At 38.3% G+C, this 15,737-nt stretch overlaps 6 protein-coding genes and 1 non-coding gene across 14 annotated transcripts; 6 read left to right on the top strand and 1 right to left on the bottom strand.

The window, feature by feature from the left end:
* The first annotated feature begins 244 nt into the window (after positions 1–244).
* On the top strand, positions 245–1,761 carry LOC147945274 (uncharacterized). The gene is made up of 4 exons (XM_087509182.1): positions 245–290; positions 445–642; positions 835–1,109; positions 1,552–1,761. The coding sequence occupies exons 1-4, from the start codon at positions 245–247 to the stop codon at positions 1,759–1,761; spliced, it is 729 nt and encodes a 242-aa protein (XP_087365308.1).
* A 37-nt stretch (positions 1,762–1,798) lies between these two features.
* On the top strand, positions 1,799–2,779 carry LOC109132431 (uncharacterized). The gene is made up of 3 exons (XM_019244040.2): positions 1,799–1,839; positions 1,946–2,092; positions 2,206–2,779. Exons 1-3 carry the CDS (start codon positions 1,799–1,801, stop codon positions 2,777–2,779), a joined length of 762 nt encoding a protein of 253 aa, XP_019099585.2.
* A 7-nt stretch (positions 2,780–2,786) lies between these two features.
* LOC147945273 (uncharacterized) lies at positions 2,787–4,845 on the top strand. Its single transcript, XM_087509181.1, has 4 exons — positions 2,787–2,834; positions 3,136–3,508; positions 3,661–3,806; positions 4,081–4,845. Exons 1-4 carry the CDS (start codon positions 2,787–2,789, stop codon positions 4,843–4,845), a joined length of 1,332 nt encoding a protein of 443 aa, XP_087365307.1.
* A 1,355-nt stretch (positions 4,846–6,200) lies between these two features.
* TRNAA-UGC (transfer RNA alanine (anticodon UGC)) lies at positions 6,201–6,273 on the top strand. Its single transcript has one exon. It is a non-coding gene; the product is annotated as a tRNA-Ala (tRNA).
* A 120-nt stretch (positions 6,274–6,393) lies between these two features.
* On the bottom strand, positions 6,394–10,377 carry LOC104779671 (putative methyltransferase PMT5). 7 transcript variants are annotated; one of them, XM_087509799.1, is made up of 10 exons: positions 10,003–10,331; positions 8,864–9,561; positions 8,641–8,776; positions 8,322–8,562; positions 8,013–8,238; positions 7,765–7,926; positions 7,367–7,670; positions 7,129–7,261; positions 6,811–7,036; positions 6,394–6,723 (listed from the first exon to the last, which is right to left on the bottom strand). In XM_087509799.1, the coding sequence occupies exons 2-7, from the start codon at positions 9,376–9,378 to the stop codon at positions 7,658–7,660; spliced, it is 1,293 nt and encodes a 430-aa protein (XP_087365925.1). In that variant the 5' UTR covers positions 9,379–9,561; positions 10,003–10,331; the 3' UTR covers positions 6,394–6,723; positions 6,811–7,036; positions 7,129–7,261; positions 7,367–7,657. The 7 variants fall into 7 exon arrangements, with proteins under 7 accessions (XP_087365925.1, XP_087365926.1, XP_087365922.1 ...); XM_087509800.1 differs by having other exon boundaries at positions 8,864–9,704; positions 10,003–10,318; XM_087509796.1 differs by having other exon boundaries at positions 7,367–7,671; positions 7,770–7,926; positions 8,864–9,704; positions 10,003–10,318.
* An 883-nt stretch (positions 10,378–11,260) lies between these two features.
* On the top strand, positions 11,261–14,070 carry LOC104779669 (uncharacterized). 2 transcript variants are annotated; one of them, XM_010504056.3, is made up of 3 exons: positions 11,261–11,683; positions 12,259–12,436; positions 12,545–14,070. In XM_010504056.3, the coding sequence occupies exons 2-3, from the start codon at positions 12,274–12,276 to the stop codon at positions 13,780–13,782; spliced, it is 1,401 nt and encodes a 466-aa protein (XP_010502358.1). In that variant the 5' UTR covers positions 11,261–11,683; positions 12,259–12,273; the 3' UTR covers positions 13,783–14,070. The 2 variants fall into 2 exon arrangements, with proteins under 2 accessions (XP_010502358.1, XP_010502359.1); XM_010504057.3 differs by having other exon boundaries at positions 11,413–11,683; positions 12,548–14,070.
* A 1,082-nt stretch (positions 14,071–15,152) lies between these two features.
* On the top strand, positions 15,153–15,708 carry LOC104783496 (uncharacterized protein At4g04775-like). The gene is made up of 2 exons (XM_087510061.1): positions 15,153–15,278; positions 15,357–15,708. Exons 1-2 carry the CDS (start codon positions 15,153–15,155, stop codon positions 15,633–15,635), a joined length of 405 nt encoding a protein of 134 aa, XP_087366187.1. The 3' UTR covers positions 15,636–15,708.
* The last annotated feature ends 29 nt before the right edge of the window (positions 15,709–15,737 follow it).

The following is a 15,737-nucleotide window of genomic DNA, read 5'->3' as shown; positions in this document are numbered from 1 at the left end:
CATATCGAGATCTAAATTAGTTTGTAAACAAACTGCTTAACTGCTTCTTAAGCAATCTCCAAAACTCTTTTTCTATAATTTTTGTTCTTTGGCTTCCGTCAGCTAATGAACATTATTGCTACATTACTCCGTTCAAAAAACGTTAAACGTTAAACACTAACGTTTAACGGAGAAATTGCTCACAAACGTTTAATGGAGAAATTGCTCACAATATAACCATATCACTCACAATACATAGTAAAAGATGGCTAGGGTTTTGGGAGAAAACGATGCGACGATGATGGATGTGGGTGAGCGAGAAAGGCCGCTGAGAGATCCTCTGGATCCTCGCGGGACATAGATGGAGAAGGTTGTTGGGGGGTAGTATCGGGGGAAGGTTAAAGTCGGAAGAGCTTTTGGATGATGCGTTTGTTGAGCAGAGAGTTCGACTGGAATTTCTAGCAGGGGAGAACGGAGAACCTGTGGTCACCATTGAACCGGAAGTCATAGAGATTATGAATGGAATGTGGAAGCAGTTGAGGTTGGTGAGGGTGTTAGGGCGACATGTCGACATTTCGGTGATGGTGAAGAAGTTAAGGGAACTGTGGAAGCCGAAAGGGACGATGTATAGATGGATCTACCATGCCAATTTTTTATGGTACGGTTTCAATTGGAGGAGGAATATCTGGCAGCACTAACAGGGGGCCATGGCGGGCGTTCGGGAGTTGTCTTATGGTCCAAACATGGTCGCCGGAGTTTGATCCGTTGGTTGATGATATTGTCACAACCCCGGTTTGGGTTAGGGTTTCCAACCTCTCTTTTAACTTCTACCATAGAGAATTCTTATGAGTTTAGCAAAGGGTTTAGGAAATCCAATTAAGGTGGACCTAACCACCTTGAACTTTGAGAGAGGTCGGTTTGCTCGTATATGTGTGGAAGTAAACTTACGGAAACCCTTGAAAGGGACGATCATGATTAATGAGGGTCGTTACTTTGTGTCTTATGAGGGTCTGACGAACATTTGTTCGCTTTGTGGTTTGTTTGGGCATATTGTGCATAATTGTCCTAAGAAGATTGTGGAGAAACCAGTGGCGGTGGTTACTAGTGAAACAATGGGGAATTCGTTAGTGGTATCACAAGAGGAAGATGGGTTCACGCTAATTCATAGTTGGTGGGGCGAGCAAAATCACCACCAGCGGCGGTAACTTTTACGGCTGGTGGGTCGACGGATGGTGGATCGACGGTTGGACCGGTTCAGATCTGAGAGGATCGTTTGATTGCGTCGGATCCCGGAAATATTGTCATATCTAAGAAGTTTGGGAAGTTGGTTGAAGATAGTAATATTCCTTTGTCTGATGGAGATTCGAGATTGTTGGAATCAAAAAAGGAAAATATCCCGATATCAAATAAACAACATGATTCGAGGAGTGGTAATCAATCAAAGGGGAGAGTGGGTAATGGGCCGAGCTCGAAACTTTCAGGGGTTGCAAAGGATGGTTTGTCTAATAAGAAAGGATCAGGTCCATTAAGGATAGTTAATAATGGGCCGAATCCAAAACCTGTTACAAATAGGCCCATGAGGGGACTTATCTTTTGTTCGACACGGGGGAAGTCAAATTGGCGGAATCTGGGAAGCGCTTACGAGTTAAGAGTGTCGGAGTTGGTCGTGTCGGCGGTTTGTTTGATAGGATAGAAATGATCGAAGGGGATAGTGGGTCTCTAGTTACGCAAGTGGCGAATGGAGGAAGATCAGGGGCAATGAAAGCGGTCGTAGCACCATAGATGGATATGGAGCTAGCCGTTGTTGAAGATCCGCCAGATGGGGTGGTGGGGGATAATCGAGTTTAACAACTCGTCCCGGTAATTCGCTTTCTTTGCTATATATTCATGATGAATTATTTATTTTGGAATTTCCAGGGGAGAATAAACCCAATTTCTGACGGTCCATTCGGTATTTGTTAAAAAGGTTTAAGTCTGATGTTCTTGCGTTGTTTGAGACTCATGCGAGTGGTGATAGGGCGCAATGTATTTGTCAGGGACTTGGGTTTGATAATTGCTTCAGAGTTATGCTGTTGGTCAGAGTGGAGGACTTTGACTCTTATGGAGGTCTAGCGTTGGTGTGATGGAGATTATACAGTCGTCTACTCAATATATCTATGCTACAGTTACAAAGGATGCTGATTGATGTCATTTTATTGTTGTTTATGCTGCTCCTTTGGTTAGTAGGAAAAGCGGCTTGTGCAATGAGCTCGAGGGTGTGATGCGTAACATATCAGAGCCGATGATTATTGGAGGTGACTTCAATACTATCTTGTGGTTGGATGAAAGAGCTGGAGGTAATGGGTGCCTGTTTACTGATTCCCTTGAGTTTGGAGCTTGGATTGATAACCTATCTCTGATAGATATGGGGTTTAAGGGCTCTAAGTTTACCTGGAAAAGAGGTTGTGAGGAGAGGAATTTTGTGGCGAAGAGACTAGATCGGGTGCTCTGTTGTGCGAATGGAAGATTGAAATGGCAGGAACCTACATGTACACACTCACCCTTCCTGTCGTCAGATTATGCTCCTTTGTTTCTCCAGTTGTGTCCGGTGGTGAAGGGGGACCCGAGAAGGAGACCTTTCTGGTTTGAGGCGGCCTGGCTAAAGCATGAAAGCTTCAAAGATCATTTAGATGCCTCTTGGAAGAATGATATCTCAACTCCGGAGGCATTGAATATTTTATGGGTCAAACTTAAGCGGTGGAATGCGGAGGTGTTTGGGGATGTGCAGCGTAAAAAGGATAAAACAGTGGAGGAGTTGTAGAGTATACATGACGTGTTGGCACTGTCTTAGACAGATGAATTATTGGAAAGGGAAGGTGTGTTGGCCAAAGAGTTTGATGAGATTTTGGAACAGGAGGAGTTGATTTGGTTCCAGAAGTCTCGTGAGAAGCTGATAGCTTTGGGGGATCGCAATACACGTTTCTTTCATACCTCTACTATCATTCGTAGAAGACAAAATCGAATTGAGATGTTAAAAGGGATGGTGGTCGGTGGATTTCGGACACATATGAGATTGAGGAGATGGTTGTGTCTTATTTTAAACGGCTGTATTCACTGTAGGATGTGGATCAGAATGTTAGTAAGCTGCCTGCTAAGTGTTTTATCCATTTTTCACAGTCGGATCTGCAGAGGCTTAATTTTCCATTCATCGTACAGGAAGTTGAAAGTTCTTTGAGGAGTATGGGGAAGGTTAAGGCTCCTGGACCGGACGGTTTTCAACCTATCTTTTATGAGGAGTGTTGGGATACAATTAGAGAATCTGTAGTACGGTTTGTGTTGAAATTCTTTGAAACATGTGAGTTACCATCGCATACGAATGATGCTTTGGTAGTTCTGATAGCAAAATTACAAAAACTAGAGACAATTAAGCACTTACGACCGATTAGCTTGTGCAATGTCTTATTCAAGACGATCACGAAAACTATGGTTATGCGGCTCCAAGCTGTGATGCCTATGTTGACAGGATCAGCGCAATCTAGCTTCATTCCAGGTTGACTTAGTACTGATAATATTCTTATAGTACAAGAAGCAGCACACTCTATAACAAGAAAGAAAGGCACCAAAGGTTGGATGTTACTTAAGCTCGATCTTGAAAAAGCTTATGATAGAGTCAAATGAGACTTCCTTGAAGATACACTACAGGCAGCATAGTTACAGGAGGCGTGGATATGGTGGATTATGAAGTGTGTGATAGGACCCTCGATGAGTGTGTTGCTAAATGGGGAACGAACAAAGGCGTTCCAACCTTCCCGTGGACTTCGTCAGGGAGATCCTCTCTCCCCGTATCTGTTTGTGTTGTGTCTAGAGAGATTATGTCATCAGATTGATTGGTCTATAGGCTTGAAGGAGTGGAAACCAATCAGTCTGTTAAGAGGTGGACCTAAACTATCTCATCGATGTTTTGTAGACGATTTAATATTATTTTTTGAAGCATCATTAGTACAGATACGAGTAATTAGGAGGGTGTTGGAGACCTTTTGTGTGGCGTCGGGACAGAAAGTAAGCTTGGAGAAATCCAAAATTTATTTCTCCGCAAACGTAAGCTGTGATCTGGGGATATAGATAAGTGTAGAGAGTGGCATCCAGCGAATAACTGATCTTGGGAAGTATTTAGGTATGCCTCTCCTTCATAAAAGGATAAATAAGGATACATATGGAAGTGTTTTGGAAAGGGTGTCAATAAAACTGTCGGGTTGGAAAGGCAAAGTCTTGAGTTTGGCAGGTCGTATCACGTTGACTAAATCTGTTCTCAGCTCGATTCCAGTTCAATCGATGAGTACTATCCTGCTGCCAAGGTCTACTATGAAAAGTTTAGATAAACTTTCTAGAAGTTTTATTTGGGGGAGTACCGTGGAGAAAAAGAGACAACACCTTGTGTCTTGGAAAAAGGTTTGTTTGTCAAAGAAGGATGGGAGATTGGGAATTAAGTCTCTTGAGGTGATGAATAAGGCTTTGATTGCTAAAGTTGGGTGGAGGGTCATTCATGATAGAATGAGTCTGTGGGCAAGAGTGCTAAGGAGTAAGTATAAAGTTAGGGACTATAATGATACTTCTTGGACTAGAGTGAAAGCCACATGGTCCTCCACTTGGCGTAGTGTGGGGACGGGACTGAGGGACGTTGTATTACCTGACTTAAGATGGGTAGTGAGGGATGGAGGTTCCATAAGATTCTGGCAGGATTGGTGGATGGATGTGGGGACCTTTGAGGAATGTGCCTTTGAGAGACATACCAGCAGAGTTAGTAGACTTGCGAGTGAAGGATCTCTGGATAGAGGGATCTGGATGGGACTTGACGCGTATCGAGCAGTTTATTTCACCTTTGGATAGACTACGTCTTGCTGTTGTGGTAGTTGATACTCTTACTAGAGCAAGAGATAGAATTGCCTGAGGTCCGAGTGATGATGGGAGATTCACAATTAAGTCTGCTTACTCCTTTTTAACTCAAATGGAGGTTCTAAAAGTGAATATGGAGTGCTTTTTGGGAGGATATGGAAGGCAGTGCTCCCCGAGAGGGTCAAAGTCTTCCTTTGGCTGGCCTGTAATCAGGTTTTCATGACGAATGCTAAGAGATTTAGGCGTCATTTGAGTGATTCGGGCCTTTGTCAAGTCTGTAAGAGTGGGGAGGAAACAATTCTCCATGTGTTTAGGGATTGTCCAGCGATGTCGGTTTGTGGAGTAGGATTGTGGCACCAGAGAAAATGGATTTGTTTTTTCGTCAAACGCTGTTGGAATGGATTTACGTAAACTTGGGGATTACAAAGCCACGGTTTGACGTACCCTGGGTTACGATCTTTGGAATGGCAGCGTAGTGGGTATGGAAATGGAGATGCGTCAATGTTTTTGGGATGAATGGGAAATGCAGGGATAGAGTACACTTTGTTAAAGATATTGCTAAAGAAGTATCCCAAGCCCACGTCTTGGCGAGTTCGCAGAGTCGAGCTGGTGAACGGGCGGTGCGACAGATTGCATGGTCTCCTCCGCCAGAGGACTGGGTGAAAATTAACTCTGATGGTGCCTCTCGAGAAAATCATGGGTTGGCTTCAGCTGGTGGTGTCCTACGGGATAAGGAGGGGGCTTGGATTTACGGTTTTGCGCTTAATATATGAGTATGTTCTGCTCTGATGGCGGAATTATGGGGTATTTACTATGTTCTAGCTATTTCTTAGGAGAGGAGGATCACTCGGTTGGAGGTATAGGTGGACTCGGTGTTGGTGGTTGGTTTTCTTAAGACAAGGATTTGTGATACTCATCCTCTGTCGTTCCTAGTACGTTTGTGCTATGACTTACTTTCAATGGACTGGACAGTCTGGATTTCTCAAGTACATAGAGAAGCAAATCGTCTTGCTGACGAATTAGCTATTTATGCACTTTCTCAACCGTTAGGTTGCAGTTGTTAAAGGTTTGTCCTTCTTATATTATGTCGGTGTTTACTGAGGATACTAACGAGATTTTACTTCCACGTCAAATTCATGTGTAATCTGATTATTTTTCTTTTAATAAAGTAAGGAGACCTTTGTCTTCTTTTTCGCACTAAAAAAAAAAAATATATCGCTCAAAAGTCTTGGGTCTTTTTTTGTTTGAGCTGTAAGAGATGAAATTCACAATACACTAAACGTTACTTCTTCTCGAATAAGAGATAGATTCGAATATATAAAACTATTGAAAGATCATAATAACCAATTGGGGATGTAGCTCAAATGGTAGAGCGCTCGCTTTGCATGCGAGAGGCACGGGGTTCGATCCCCCGCATCTCCAACTTTTTAACTTTTTTCTATTTCCATCGATCATACAAAAAATCCTGAAATTTTTGCACTTAAGGTAAGATTCAAAGTTTATAAACAGGTTTCATGTAGACAACTCATTCTACTAATCATCTTAAACCTTCAAAATAAGATACATTGTGGAATATAAAATAAAAAGAAATAATCTCTGTTTACAATAATCAAAAGAGCAAACAAAAATTGGATGAATGAAATATATATATATATAGCTACATTTGTTTTTGTTCCAGAGCAATATTTAATGAGGAAAAAGAAAAATTAAAGAATATTTGAATCTAAACTCTTTCTTCTACTCATAGCTACAGCTTCCACTTACATATAGAGCCAGCCTCCTCCTCAAGTTTTTGAAAAGCCATCCAGAAATAACAAAAACAAAAAGATATGATCTCTCTCCAGAGCTTGCAGGAGATATATAAATTTGGATCTGTTTAAAAACAAATAACATATTGGTTGGTTACTTAGAAGCTCAAGATTTTGATTTCTATTGAAGTAATAGAGAGAGAGATCTTACCAGTGAAAAAGACTGTGTAGTGAGTGTTTTTAATATGGTGAAAGAAGCATGAAAACTTTTTGATGTTGCTTTTCAGTTATTTTTTAAGGAATGGTTTCTCACAGACAAGAAGTCTTTGGTCACTACCATCTTGAAGATCAATGACTCGTGCTTCCCATCGCACTCGAGCTGTTAGTGCTCGAGCCATCTCTATTACTCCCACCTTGTCACTTAGAACAACCCATCCCTATTAAAACCAACCACATGTATGTCAAGTTTATTACTAATTAGGTTTTTGAGGATCTTATGGGAATAAAGGAATGGTGTTAGTATAAGAACCTCAGGTCGAAGAATCCGATCCATCTCCAAGAATAAGTCCATTAGACTGCATCGTTCGGAGCTAAGATGTGTAAGAAGTTCATTGGCATGAAGCATGTCGTACGTTCTAGGATATGTCGGGAATGGTTCACACCTGTACAGTGAATAAAAAAACAGTTTTGATGCGTTTAACCATATCACAATAGATCAAAAGGAAATAGTTTTGATGCGAGTTTCAAAGGCAAGAAAACACACTCACCAGTCATGTAGAACACCGGCGAAACCACGATCAAGTATGATAGGAAGAGTATTACGTGCATTGACTGGGACAACATTCATAACCCAAGCTGATTTGCCTTCATCAAGTAAAGCGGCATTCAAATTCCCAAAATGAGCATTCATGTCCATCACGTTGCGTATCATGTTAAAAGGAGGGAGAGGATCTTCATCACCGGGTCTCTTCGGGTGGTCAGAGAATATTAGAGGTGTAAGCAAGGACCAATAATTTTTCAGAGCTGATCTCCATATTTGCGTGTCCTCAAAGAATTCTTCAGGTTTTAAACCTGAAATATTCAATTATAACCCAAGACAAGATGTTACAATCTGAAAGTACCAAGTGAAAAAGAGAAGCAATGAAGTGGCTACCAAAAGAGATACTTTCCATGAGTTTCAAGCCCAGCCGAGGTTGTTCCTGCAACAGCAGACCTATTCTGAACAGAAATCCAGCGTTTACTCGTGGTTCCACTTATACATGGAACCAGTGGGTGGTAATACGGAACACTATCACTATCTTTGCAAAGAGGTATAGAACCTTGCGAACTACACAAACCAAAAAAAAAGCATCAGTAGAGGAAAACCAAACTTACACTTTCAATACAAAGAACATGTCTCAAGATCCTACTTACCGAGACGAATAGCAATTTGAATCTGTAGTTTTCTGCCAAAGAAACGTCTCGTCCTGCTGAGCTGTTAGACTCCAGCAGATTTTCTTTGATAACTCATCAACCCGTGTCGAAATGCTCGTTTTCTTAGTATCCGGTGAGTTTCCCTGTGCTTTGTTCGTAGGAGAAGTTAAAACAAAGTATCCACCGGGTTTCAGAACACGATCCACTTCCAAAAGTAACATTGCATCTGCTTAAGGGAAAAACAATCAGCACAATTATCCAAATTTAAAGACAACGTATCACACTCCCGACAAATGTTGATGTAATTACCTTTAATATCCCAAGTAGTGCCACATTGAGCACAATGGACCATGTCAAAAGACAATGCCGGGTAAGGAAGCTGTTTTGAAAAGAAATTGCCAATCATTGCAGGAAGGCCTCTCTCTAGAGCTAACTGGACTTGGCTCCCAGTTGCCTCATACTCAGCAATACATATAGGCATCAACTTCAAAGACACTAAATGTGCACCAAAGCTACCAAATCCACAACCAATGTCTAACACAGTTCGTACCTGAAAGCATGAGAAAATTTCTGAAAAAATTGGAGCTGGAAAGTTGATGTGTATGATGATAAGATTAAGAATACTTACACCTGCTTGAGAAAATTCAGTATCGCTTCCTAAACCTATCATCTCAGCAATTTGACGAGCATAGTCTTTGACCCCATCAAAGACTTGTCCATCCTCGGAGTGAAAGGTTATTTGATTCTCTTCAAGCAACATTAACCTAATAAGGATAATAAGGATTTAGAGAAATTACAGAACAGAACCAAATACATGGGGAAACTATAACTGTATGTCAAAAGAAAGAGACCTCGTTGTCACGGTTCCTGACGAAAGAAACTGGTCTTTGGTTATCTTCACGTTCCCACTCCATATAATATCTCTACCAAGTGGCCACCTAAGTGGTATTTTATAGTCTCTCGGAGGACGAACTACACATCTTTCCTTCTCTCTTTCAAACTCGCAATGCCGATCTAACTCCTCACCTTCTTGAAGCCCAGCAAGCAAATTCCCAGTAATGTTATAACAAGGCACATAGCTTTCTCTTTCTTTACCACACAAAGGGAACTCTTTAAGACTAGCACCTAAGGAGAGAGACCTTAGATCAAGATAGTCAACAGCAGCTTGCTCCTTTATCCTCCTATAGTTACTATAAATGTTGGGCACAAGTGTCGAACTCGAAGAAGAATCATACGAATTGGATGTGAATGGTGATATAATAGTAACTAAAGCGACAACACCGACAATGAAGAAAAGCAACCCTCTGATCCGTGGTCTGAGACCAAAAACAGAGGAAACACTCTTGTACCAAGAACCTCCTCTCATATCACAAAGATCAAACCACCACTAATCCGTGTTGCTGCTGTCCACAGGAACTTTGTCATCCGCTTCTTTTCAAACAAGTCTCAATTTTTGGAAGTAACATAGTCTCATCATCCATTACCTCATCAAGCCATTTCAATTCCACAAACCTTAAGCTCTTTTATGATCCAAATCAGGAAATTGGCACTAGTAGTAGTAGTAAGTAGATGCCAAAATTCAGAACCAAATCTCGATGTAACCAAAATTGAAGATGAAACTCTCGAAAGGGCAATGCCAATTACGGGAAAAAAATATCAAAATCTGAGCTTTAAACAAATCAAACCCACCTGCTGCAACCAAATCTCACAGATAAAAAAAAAAAGAAAAAGAAAAAAAATCTAAACTTTTTCCCAAAAAAAGAAACATTACCACTTCTAGTGAATCTATACATTAAACGAATTTTGCTTTTTTCCTCTCCACAAATATTCACCCAAAAAAAATATATAGCTTTATAACAATTCTATGGATAAACCCATGATTGAGATCTCGAGAATGACGAACAAGATCAGATCAAAAAAAAAAAAAAAATGCAGCAAAAAAAACAAAAATCCACGACAAAGATCAATTTAGGGTTTTTGAGATGCGTACCGAAGTTAATAGATTTCAAAGAGAGCAACCAAACAACAATGGCAATGAGAGAGATTCAGAAGAGAAGAGAAGAGAGAGAAGAGAATGTGAGATTCCAATTATATGGGCACTCTCTCTTTTTTTCTTTTTACTCTGCTCTGCGTCGAGTTCGTTTTTTATTTTATTATCTGAATTAAGATTAATAAGCAAAGTGTTAAATGATGATTAAGAAGAGATTAATTAAAGTAATTTTAATTTATTATTTAGATCTAAGAGAAAAGTATGTGTAAGTGAAACTTTATAAAACCAAGAATTGTTAATCTTTTTTTTTTGGTTTGTTCCAGCAAAAAAACAGTCATGAAAGAAGCAGGGAGATAGGAGAATAATTGCAAATTCGTGGTGAACTTTTGCTTTTTGTGGCATTTATTAAATTGGTCTCTTTGTCTTTTGGGTGTCTCTTTAGTAGTATTTTATTGTTTTCTTGAAATTCACTACTACTATGATTAAATTAATTAGCATTATTATGTTGTTGTTATTGGTGAGCAATAACAATCCACTACTATAAAGAAAATCTTATAAAACAAATTTTTAAACTCAATTACTATAAGCTTACTTGTATGTTTTAACTTTCAATCATAATAATAATGTACTAAAAAAAGATATTTTTTTTTCATCAACTATTTTTAAAATAAAAATAAATCATTATCAGAAAACAGAATGATAGTAATCCGGAAACCAAAAAAAAACAAAATATACTGTTAAAATTGGTGAAGAAAATATATTTGAAAAATATCTGAAGGAGTCTGTAAGATTGTTACCAACAGTCGTTCGTGTTTAGTGTTACCAACAGCCGTTCGTGTTTATTGTTACCAACAGTCGTTCGTGTTGACCCGTTCGTGTTGATCGTGTGCAAAAAATATTTGGCAGTATCAAAGGTAAGATAATATATCTACCTCTTAAATCGTCTCATGAAGAATATGGTCACATGTTATTCATCACAGGATTTGGTATCGATGCTGATGGTGTTAGTTTCTTGGAGGAGCAAGATTAGAGAAAGGAGATTGTGGATAGCTAGAAGAGAGAATATAATTACATATTTTTATAGGATGAGTTTGAAAAATAAATCTGTTCTTATTAGTTATTAAGGGAATGAAAGTCATTATAAATTTATTGCAAAAGAGGAAAAAAAACAAATCAGGCAACAAAACGTCAAAGCAATCGTTTTCATATGTCCCGCTAATTAAATATTGAAAGAAAACAAATTCTAAGTATCTTCTTCATTTTCTCATTAAGCAAAACAATATTACAATTTTTACAACACAACAAACTGATATTTATCCCTAAATGATATTCAGAGACAAAAAAAAAAAAAAAAAAAAAAAAAAAAAACAAGACATAAATTTTAAAAAATCTACGTACAAGGATCGAACTGGGTTAATGTCTTGAACAAATATATAAGATTATAAAAACAACTTGATCAAATTTAGTTCAAGTGATTTAGATCAGTCCTTTTACCACTGTTTGTACTAGATTGTCTACTAATCGTCTCTATTTGAACAAATTCATTTTGATGATTTATTATATTGTCTTCTTGTCTACCTCATAAAGAGAAGTCTTGGAAAATTTCCCAATTCTTTTTTTTTTGTTTCAAACAAATTCGCTCAGATCCTCTCCTTGTCCCAGATCAATCTTCAAATCAATTGTAATTTTCTTTTTCTTCTTAATTTTATCTTTCGATTGATACCTGTTTTGATACCATCCTTGAATATCTTCAAATCTAGGGTTTTCTTCGATCGAGTTCTTGATTTTGATCACAAATCGATAGATCTGTTTAGGCATTTTTCTGGGTATCGATTCTTTTCAACATCCCTGTATTAATTTCACGTTTTCCCCAAATTTTATTAACCCTAATTTGCTCGTCGTGACCTTTGATGCTTTAAGGTTCGTTAGATCTGTAAATTGATTTGGGGCTTTTGTTCCTCGTACTTGAAATTGATTGATTCGTTGTTTTTTGGACTCTTGATTTTGTGATTTTTAGACGTGAATTGAAAATTCTAGGGTTAGGTTTCGAATTTGGGGATTTTTTAATTTGGGGGAAAAATAATTCCTTTCGACTTTTTGACTATAACTTAAAATTACACTAATACCCACATCTACCTTGAAACATCAAAATCAATCATCGTTTGTCTCTCTAATTATGGAATTGTCCATATGTAACAAAACTTAACGAATGTTATAAAGAAAGTTACTAAATTGACTTTGGTTTTTACCATTCAGGTTCTAAAAGAAAAAATGGGATTAAAGCGACCTTTTGATGCTGAAGAGATGCAAGAGTGCAATGCTAAGCATGCAAGACAGCTTACTTACAACAACCTTGACCAGCTGAACCAGTTTGACGAAGCTGATCCGTATCATCATGTTTCTTCTATGGAGAAGAAGACGACAGGTGTATTAGGTAACAATGAAAACCTCTAATGCTAGAATTTAATATACTATGTTCTGCTAAGTTTTATCTTAAAGCAAGTGTTTTTAACTTTGGATGTTTTTTTTGTTGTTGTTGCAGTAGACGGTCTGAGTGATCTCTGTCGGAACCCTACGTGGACTAATGATGCAATTCATGTTGAGAAGGGTTTTGACTCGTCTGAACCGTATTCGTGGATCCCAATAACCGATTTGTGTCAGGAAGATTCTCAGTCTGGAGGGTCGACTCAGTCAGCTCTCTCTAATCAATCTTCTGATTCGGATTTCACCTGGAGGCCACTTTCACCAGTGGGAGACGTTTATTCTTGTCTGATGAATCAGCCACCTAGGAAACAAGTTCCTCTTGGGTCTAATCACCAGGCGGATATTCCTGAGTTTGTCCTTGATCAGTCAGAGGGTACTAACGGTGACTTGGAAGAGAAGCTGATGGGAAAGTGCATCATACCAATGCCTAACTCAGACCTTTGTGGAACTGGCCAAGGAAGAAAGGAATGTCTTTTCTCAGATAAATACTCCATTAGATGCGTGCAGCGACATATCATGGAAGCCAGAGAAGGGATGGTTGAAAGGATTGGATACCAAAGGTTTCTGGAGCTGGGGTTGTGTGGAATGGGTGAGGAAGTTGCAAGCTTATGGACTGAAGACGAAGAAGATCTCTTTCACAGGGTTGTGTACTCTCATCCTTTTTCAGTGGGTCGCAACTTCTGGAGGCAATTAAAGGAAACGTTTCCTTCAAGAACCATGAAGGAATTTGTTAGTTACTACTTCAATGTCTTCATCTTGCGAAGGCGAGGTGCCCAGAATCGGTTCAAAGCCCTAGACATCGACAGTGATGATGACGAGTGGCAAGTTGAATATAAGATTTTTAACAGCACCAAATCTTTAGATGAGGAAGAAGACAACAATGCAAATCGCTCCTCGTATGAAGATAACGAGGAAGAAGAAGAAGAAGAAGAAACCAACAGCAGCGATGATGATGAAGAAGAAGAAGAAGAAGAAGACTCACCAAGTAACGATGCTCATTGTGTATATATGGATAAAGCTTCAAGAGACAGTGTTGGTGAGGAGGTAAACGTGGAAGACGACTCATGTTTGTCCTTCGAGTTACAAGACTCCAATTTGATCTTCAGTCACAACCCAATGGAAAACAGAGAGTGTCACAGATCTGGTGATGAGTCGTATAAGTATGATGATCAGAGACTCACATCAGATTGTTGGACCAAGAACAACGACCTTCTACCAACTTCCAACATCATTGAGGAAATATTTGGTCAAGAAGACTGGGAAGATAATGATGATGATAACTTGAAGGGGAAGTAAATGTAAAAAAATAGTTTTCTTCTCCTCTTCCATGGATTTCTGCTAAGATTTATTTTTTTTCCTATGTGAATTATCAAAAAAAAAAATGCAGAAGTTTTCTCCTTGAAGTTTTTGGTTGTTTAGGTTGAAGAAGAGACTTCCTGATTGATTTGACTCTGTAAAAAAAGCTATTAAGAATCCAGGAACCTTTTTTGTTTTTTTTGTTGTGTACATTATTTTGCTGTAAAAAAGAAATGAACAAAGGAATGCTAAGTTATCCATGTGTTTGTATTAAACTAGTTTACACAATAACTTTTCCATAACACAAATGCAGTTGCCTCGTTAAATTAAACCTGAACGTTTCCAACGTATTAGCATTTTTGGAAGACGAAGCCGTCGTGAAAGACGCATTCGATTCCGAATTTTACCGACTTAGGGGATCAAAGATGGTCATGGGATGAACAAAACTTGTTCGATATGTTTTAAGTTTGAGAGTTCGTAACAAAAGTAAGACATGATGAGGAAGGATGGAGGACGATGTTTAACTTTAGTGTGAAAAGAAAAACAAACCCACATTGTAAAAAAAAAAAAAAAAAAAATCCCACAAGTTGTTCACGTTTGGTTTGTTATTACTATTTCTTTATTTAGTGTGTATACTACAAGTCTACAATCATGCAATGGTCTATATATGGAACAAAATATGCCAAACCTTGATATTTTTTTATGTTATATAATTTTTTTAACAAAAAAATGTAATGTGATTTATGATAATGTATGAAGAATATTTTTAACTGAACTTATATAATATATAGTTACACTATGAAAGATATTCATTATTAAAAATTAGTAACTTAAAAGTCATGAAAGAAAAGAAAAAATTAGACCCTAAACAACTTTGTAAATAAATTTTTAGTTTTTTTTTTCTCCATTGTCAGTTTATAGAACAGTGAATGGTCTTGAATCATGATGCCACCAAATTAACGGATATGTTATAATTACTTGCATTTTATATAGACAAAATCTTTAAGAGTTAGCTCGGGAAAACGGCCAAAATCCACCCCAACTATTTTCAAAACGCTTTTTTATACTTGAACTCTAACTCCCAGCAAATAACAACCTTAACTCAATTTAAATTCAAATTCCCTACCTAAACTGTTCTTAATGTGGTAAATTTCAACACTCGTATTAACGGGGTTAAATTATGGATTAACGGTACTAACTCAGATTACGACGTGGCATTAGGAGTGAACAAAACGACGTCGTTTTTTTTTGTGTGTGTTGTTTCAAAAGCAAAACGACGTCGTTTGCAATTGGGGATTAAAACCAAATCGATTTGGGGATAAATCGAATTTAGGGTTTTTGTTCTTCTTCTTCTCTCGACTGAAACCGAGATGGCTGATCAAGGAAGAGGCTTCCCAACCAGATGCAGATGCGGAGAGGCTGTAAGAATTGGTATGTCGAGGACAGCCAAAAACCCAGGAAGATTGTTTCACTCTTGTCCAAGAAGATCCGAAGAGGTATTGTCAATTAACAAATTATTGTTGTAAATTTTGTTTACTTTGCTTGTTTGATTTGAGTATCGTGTATTGGTGCAGACTCAATGGTATCACACTTTTAAATGGACTGATCAGTGTATGGTTGAAGAGATTGAGGATTTGAAGTTGAAAATGGATAATGTGGAAGAAGACTCAATCACATTTCAAAAGAGTGTTAATGCTTGTGAAACAAAGGTTGGAACTCTCCAAATGGAAACTCGTGTTTGTGAAACTATGGTTGAAAAGGAGATAAGAGAGTGCAAAATGGAGCTGCGCAGCTTGAAGAATATGGTCGTATGTGTTCTGGTGATGATTTTGGTATACATGTTTATGTTTTGAGTTGAGATGTTTCTGTTTTGAATTGTGTTCTAATGTGTAAGGATTGATAACACGAAGAAGTAATTGAAAGAAACTTTGTTCACATCGGCAAAAGTTACATAA

This window comes from Camelina sativa, chromosome 4 (genome assembly GCF_030686135.1).
Source record: "Camelina sativa cultivar CO46 ecotype springtype chromosome 4, ASM3068613v1".
Lineage (NCBI taxonomy): Eukaryota > Viridiplantae > Streptophyta > Magnoliopsida > Brassicales > Brassicaceae > Camelina > Camelina sativa.
This window is presented reverse-complemented; position numbering and strand designations above follow the sequence as displayed.

Excerpts from the sequence above, each read along its gene's own strand:
- LOC104779671 (XM_087509795.1), bottom strand. The coding sequence starts at position 9,378 with ATGAGAGGAGGTTCTTGGTACAAGAGTGTTTCCTCTGTTTTTGGTCTC. Across the intron at positions 8,777-8,863 it reads TCAGGAACCGTGACAACGAG|GTTAATGTTGCTTGAAGAGA; the intron begins GTCTCTTTCTTT and ends TATCCTTATTAG. Across the intron at positions 7,672-7,769 it reads CGGCTGGGCTTGAAACTCAT|GGTTTAAAACCTGAAGAATT; the intron begins GGAAAGTATCTC and ends TTGAATATTTCA.
- LOC104779669 (XM_010504056.3), top strand. The coding sequence starts at position 12,274 with ATGGGATTAAAGCGACCTTTTGATGCTGAAGAGATGCAAGAGTGCAAT. Across the intron at positions 12,437-12,544 it reads GAAGACGACAGGTGTATTAG|TAGACGGTCTGAGTGATCTC; the intron begins GTAACAATGAAA and ends TTGTTGTTGCAG.
- LOC109132431 (XM_019244040.2), top strand. The coding sequence starts at position 1,799 with ATGGGGTGGTGGGGGATAATCGAGTTTAACAACTCGTCCCG. Across the intron at positions 1,840-1,945 it reads GAGTTTAACAACTCGTCCCG|GTTTAAGTCTGATGTTCTTG; the intron begins GTAATTCGCTTT and ends TTTGTTAAAAAG. Across the intron at positions 2,093-2,205 it reads GACTCTTATGGAGGTCTAGC|GAAAAGCGGCTTGTGCAATG; the intron begins GTTGGTGTGATG and ends TTTGGTTAGTAG.
- LOC104783496 (XM_087510061.1), top strand. The coding sequence starts at position 15,153 with ATGGCTGATCAAGGAAGAGGCTTCCCAACCAGATGCAGATGCGGAGAG. Across the intron at positions 15,279-15,356 it reads GTCCAAGAAGATCCGAAGAG|ACTCAATGGTATCACACTTT; the intron begins GTATTGTCAATT and ends GTATTGGTGCAG.
- LOC147945274 (XM_087509182.1), top strand. The coding sequence starts at position 245 with ATGGCTAGGGTTTTGGGAGAAAACGATGCGACGATGATGGATGTGG. Across the intron at positions 291-444 it reads TGCGACGATGATGGATGTGG|GGGAGAACGGAGAACCTGTG; the intron begins GTGAGCGAGAAA and ends AATTTCTAGCAG. Across the intron at positions 643-834 it reads TGCCAATTTTTTATGGTACG|CAAAGGGTTTAGGAAATCCA; the intron begins GTTTCAATTGGA and ends TTATGAGTTTAG.
- LOC147945273 (XM_087509181.1), top strand. The coding sequence starts at position 2,787 with ATGACGTGTTGGCACTGTCTTAGACAGATGAATTATTGGAAAGGGAAG. Across the intron at positions 3,509-3,660 it reads GCAATCTAGCTTCATTCCAG|GCAGCATAGTTACAGGAGGC; the intron begins GTTGACTTAGTA and ends GATACACTACAG. Across the intron at positions 3,807-4,080 it reads GATCCTCTCTCCCCGTATCT|ATAAGTGTAGAGAGTGGCAT; the intron begins GTTTGTGTTGTG and ends CTGGGGATATAG.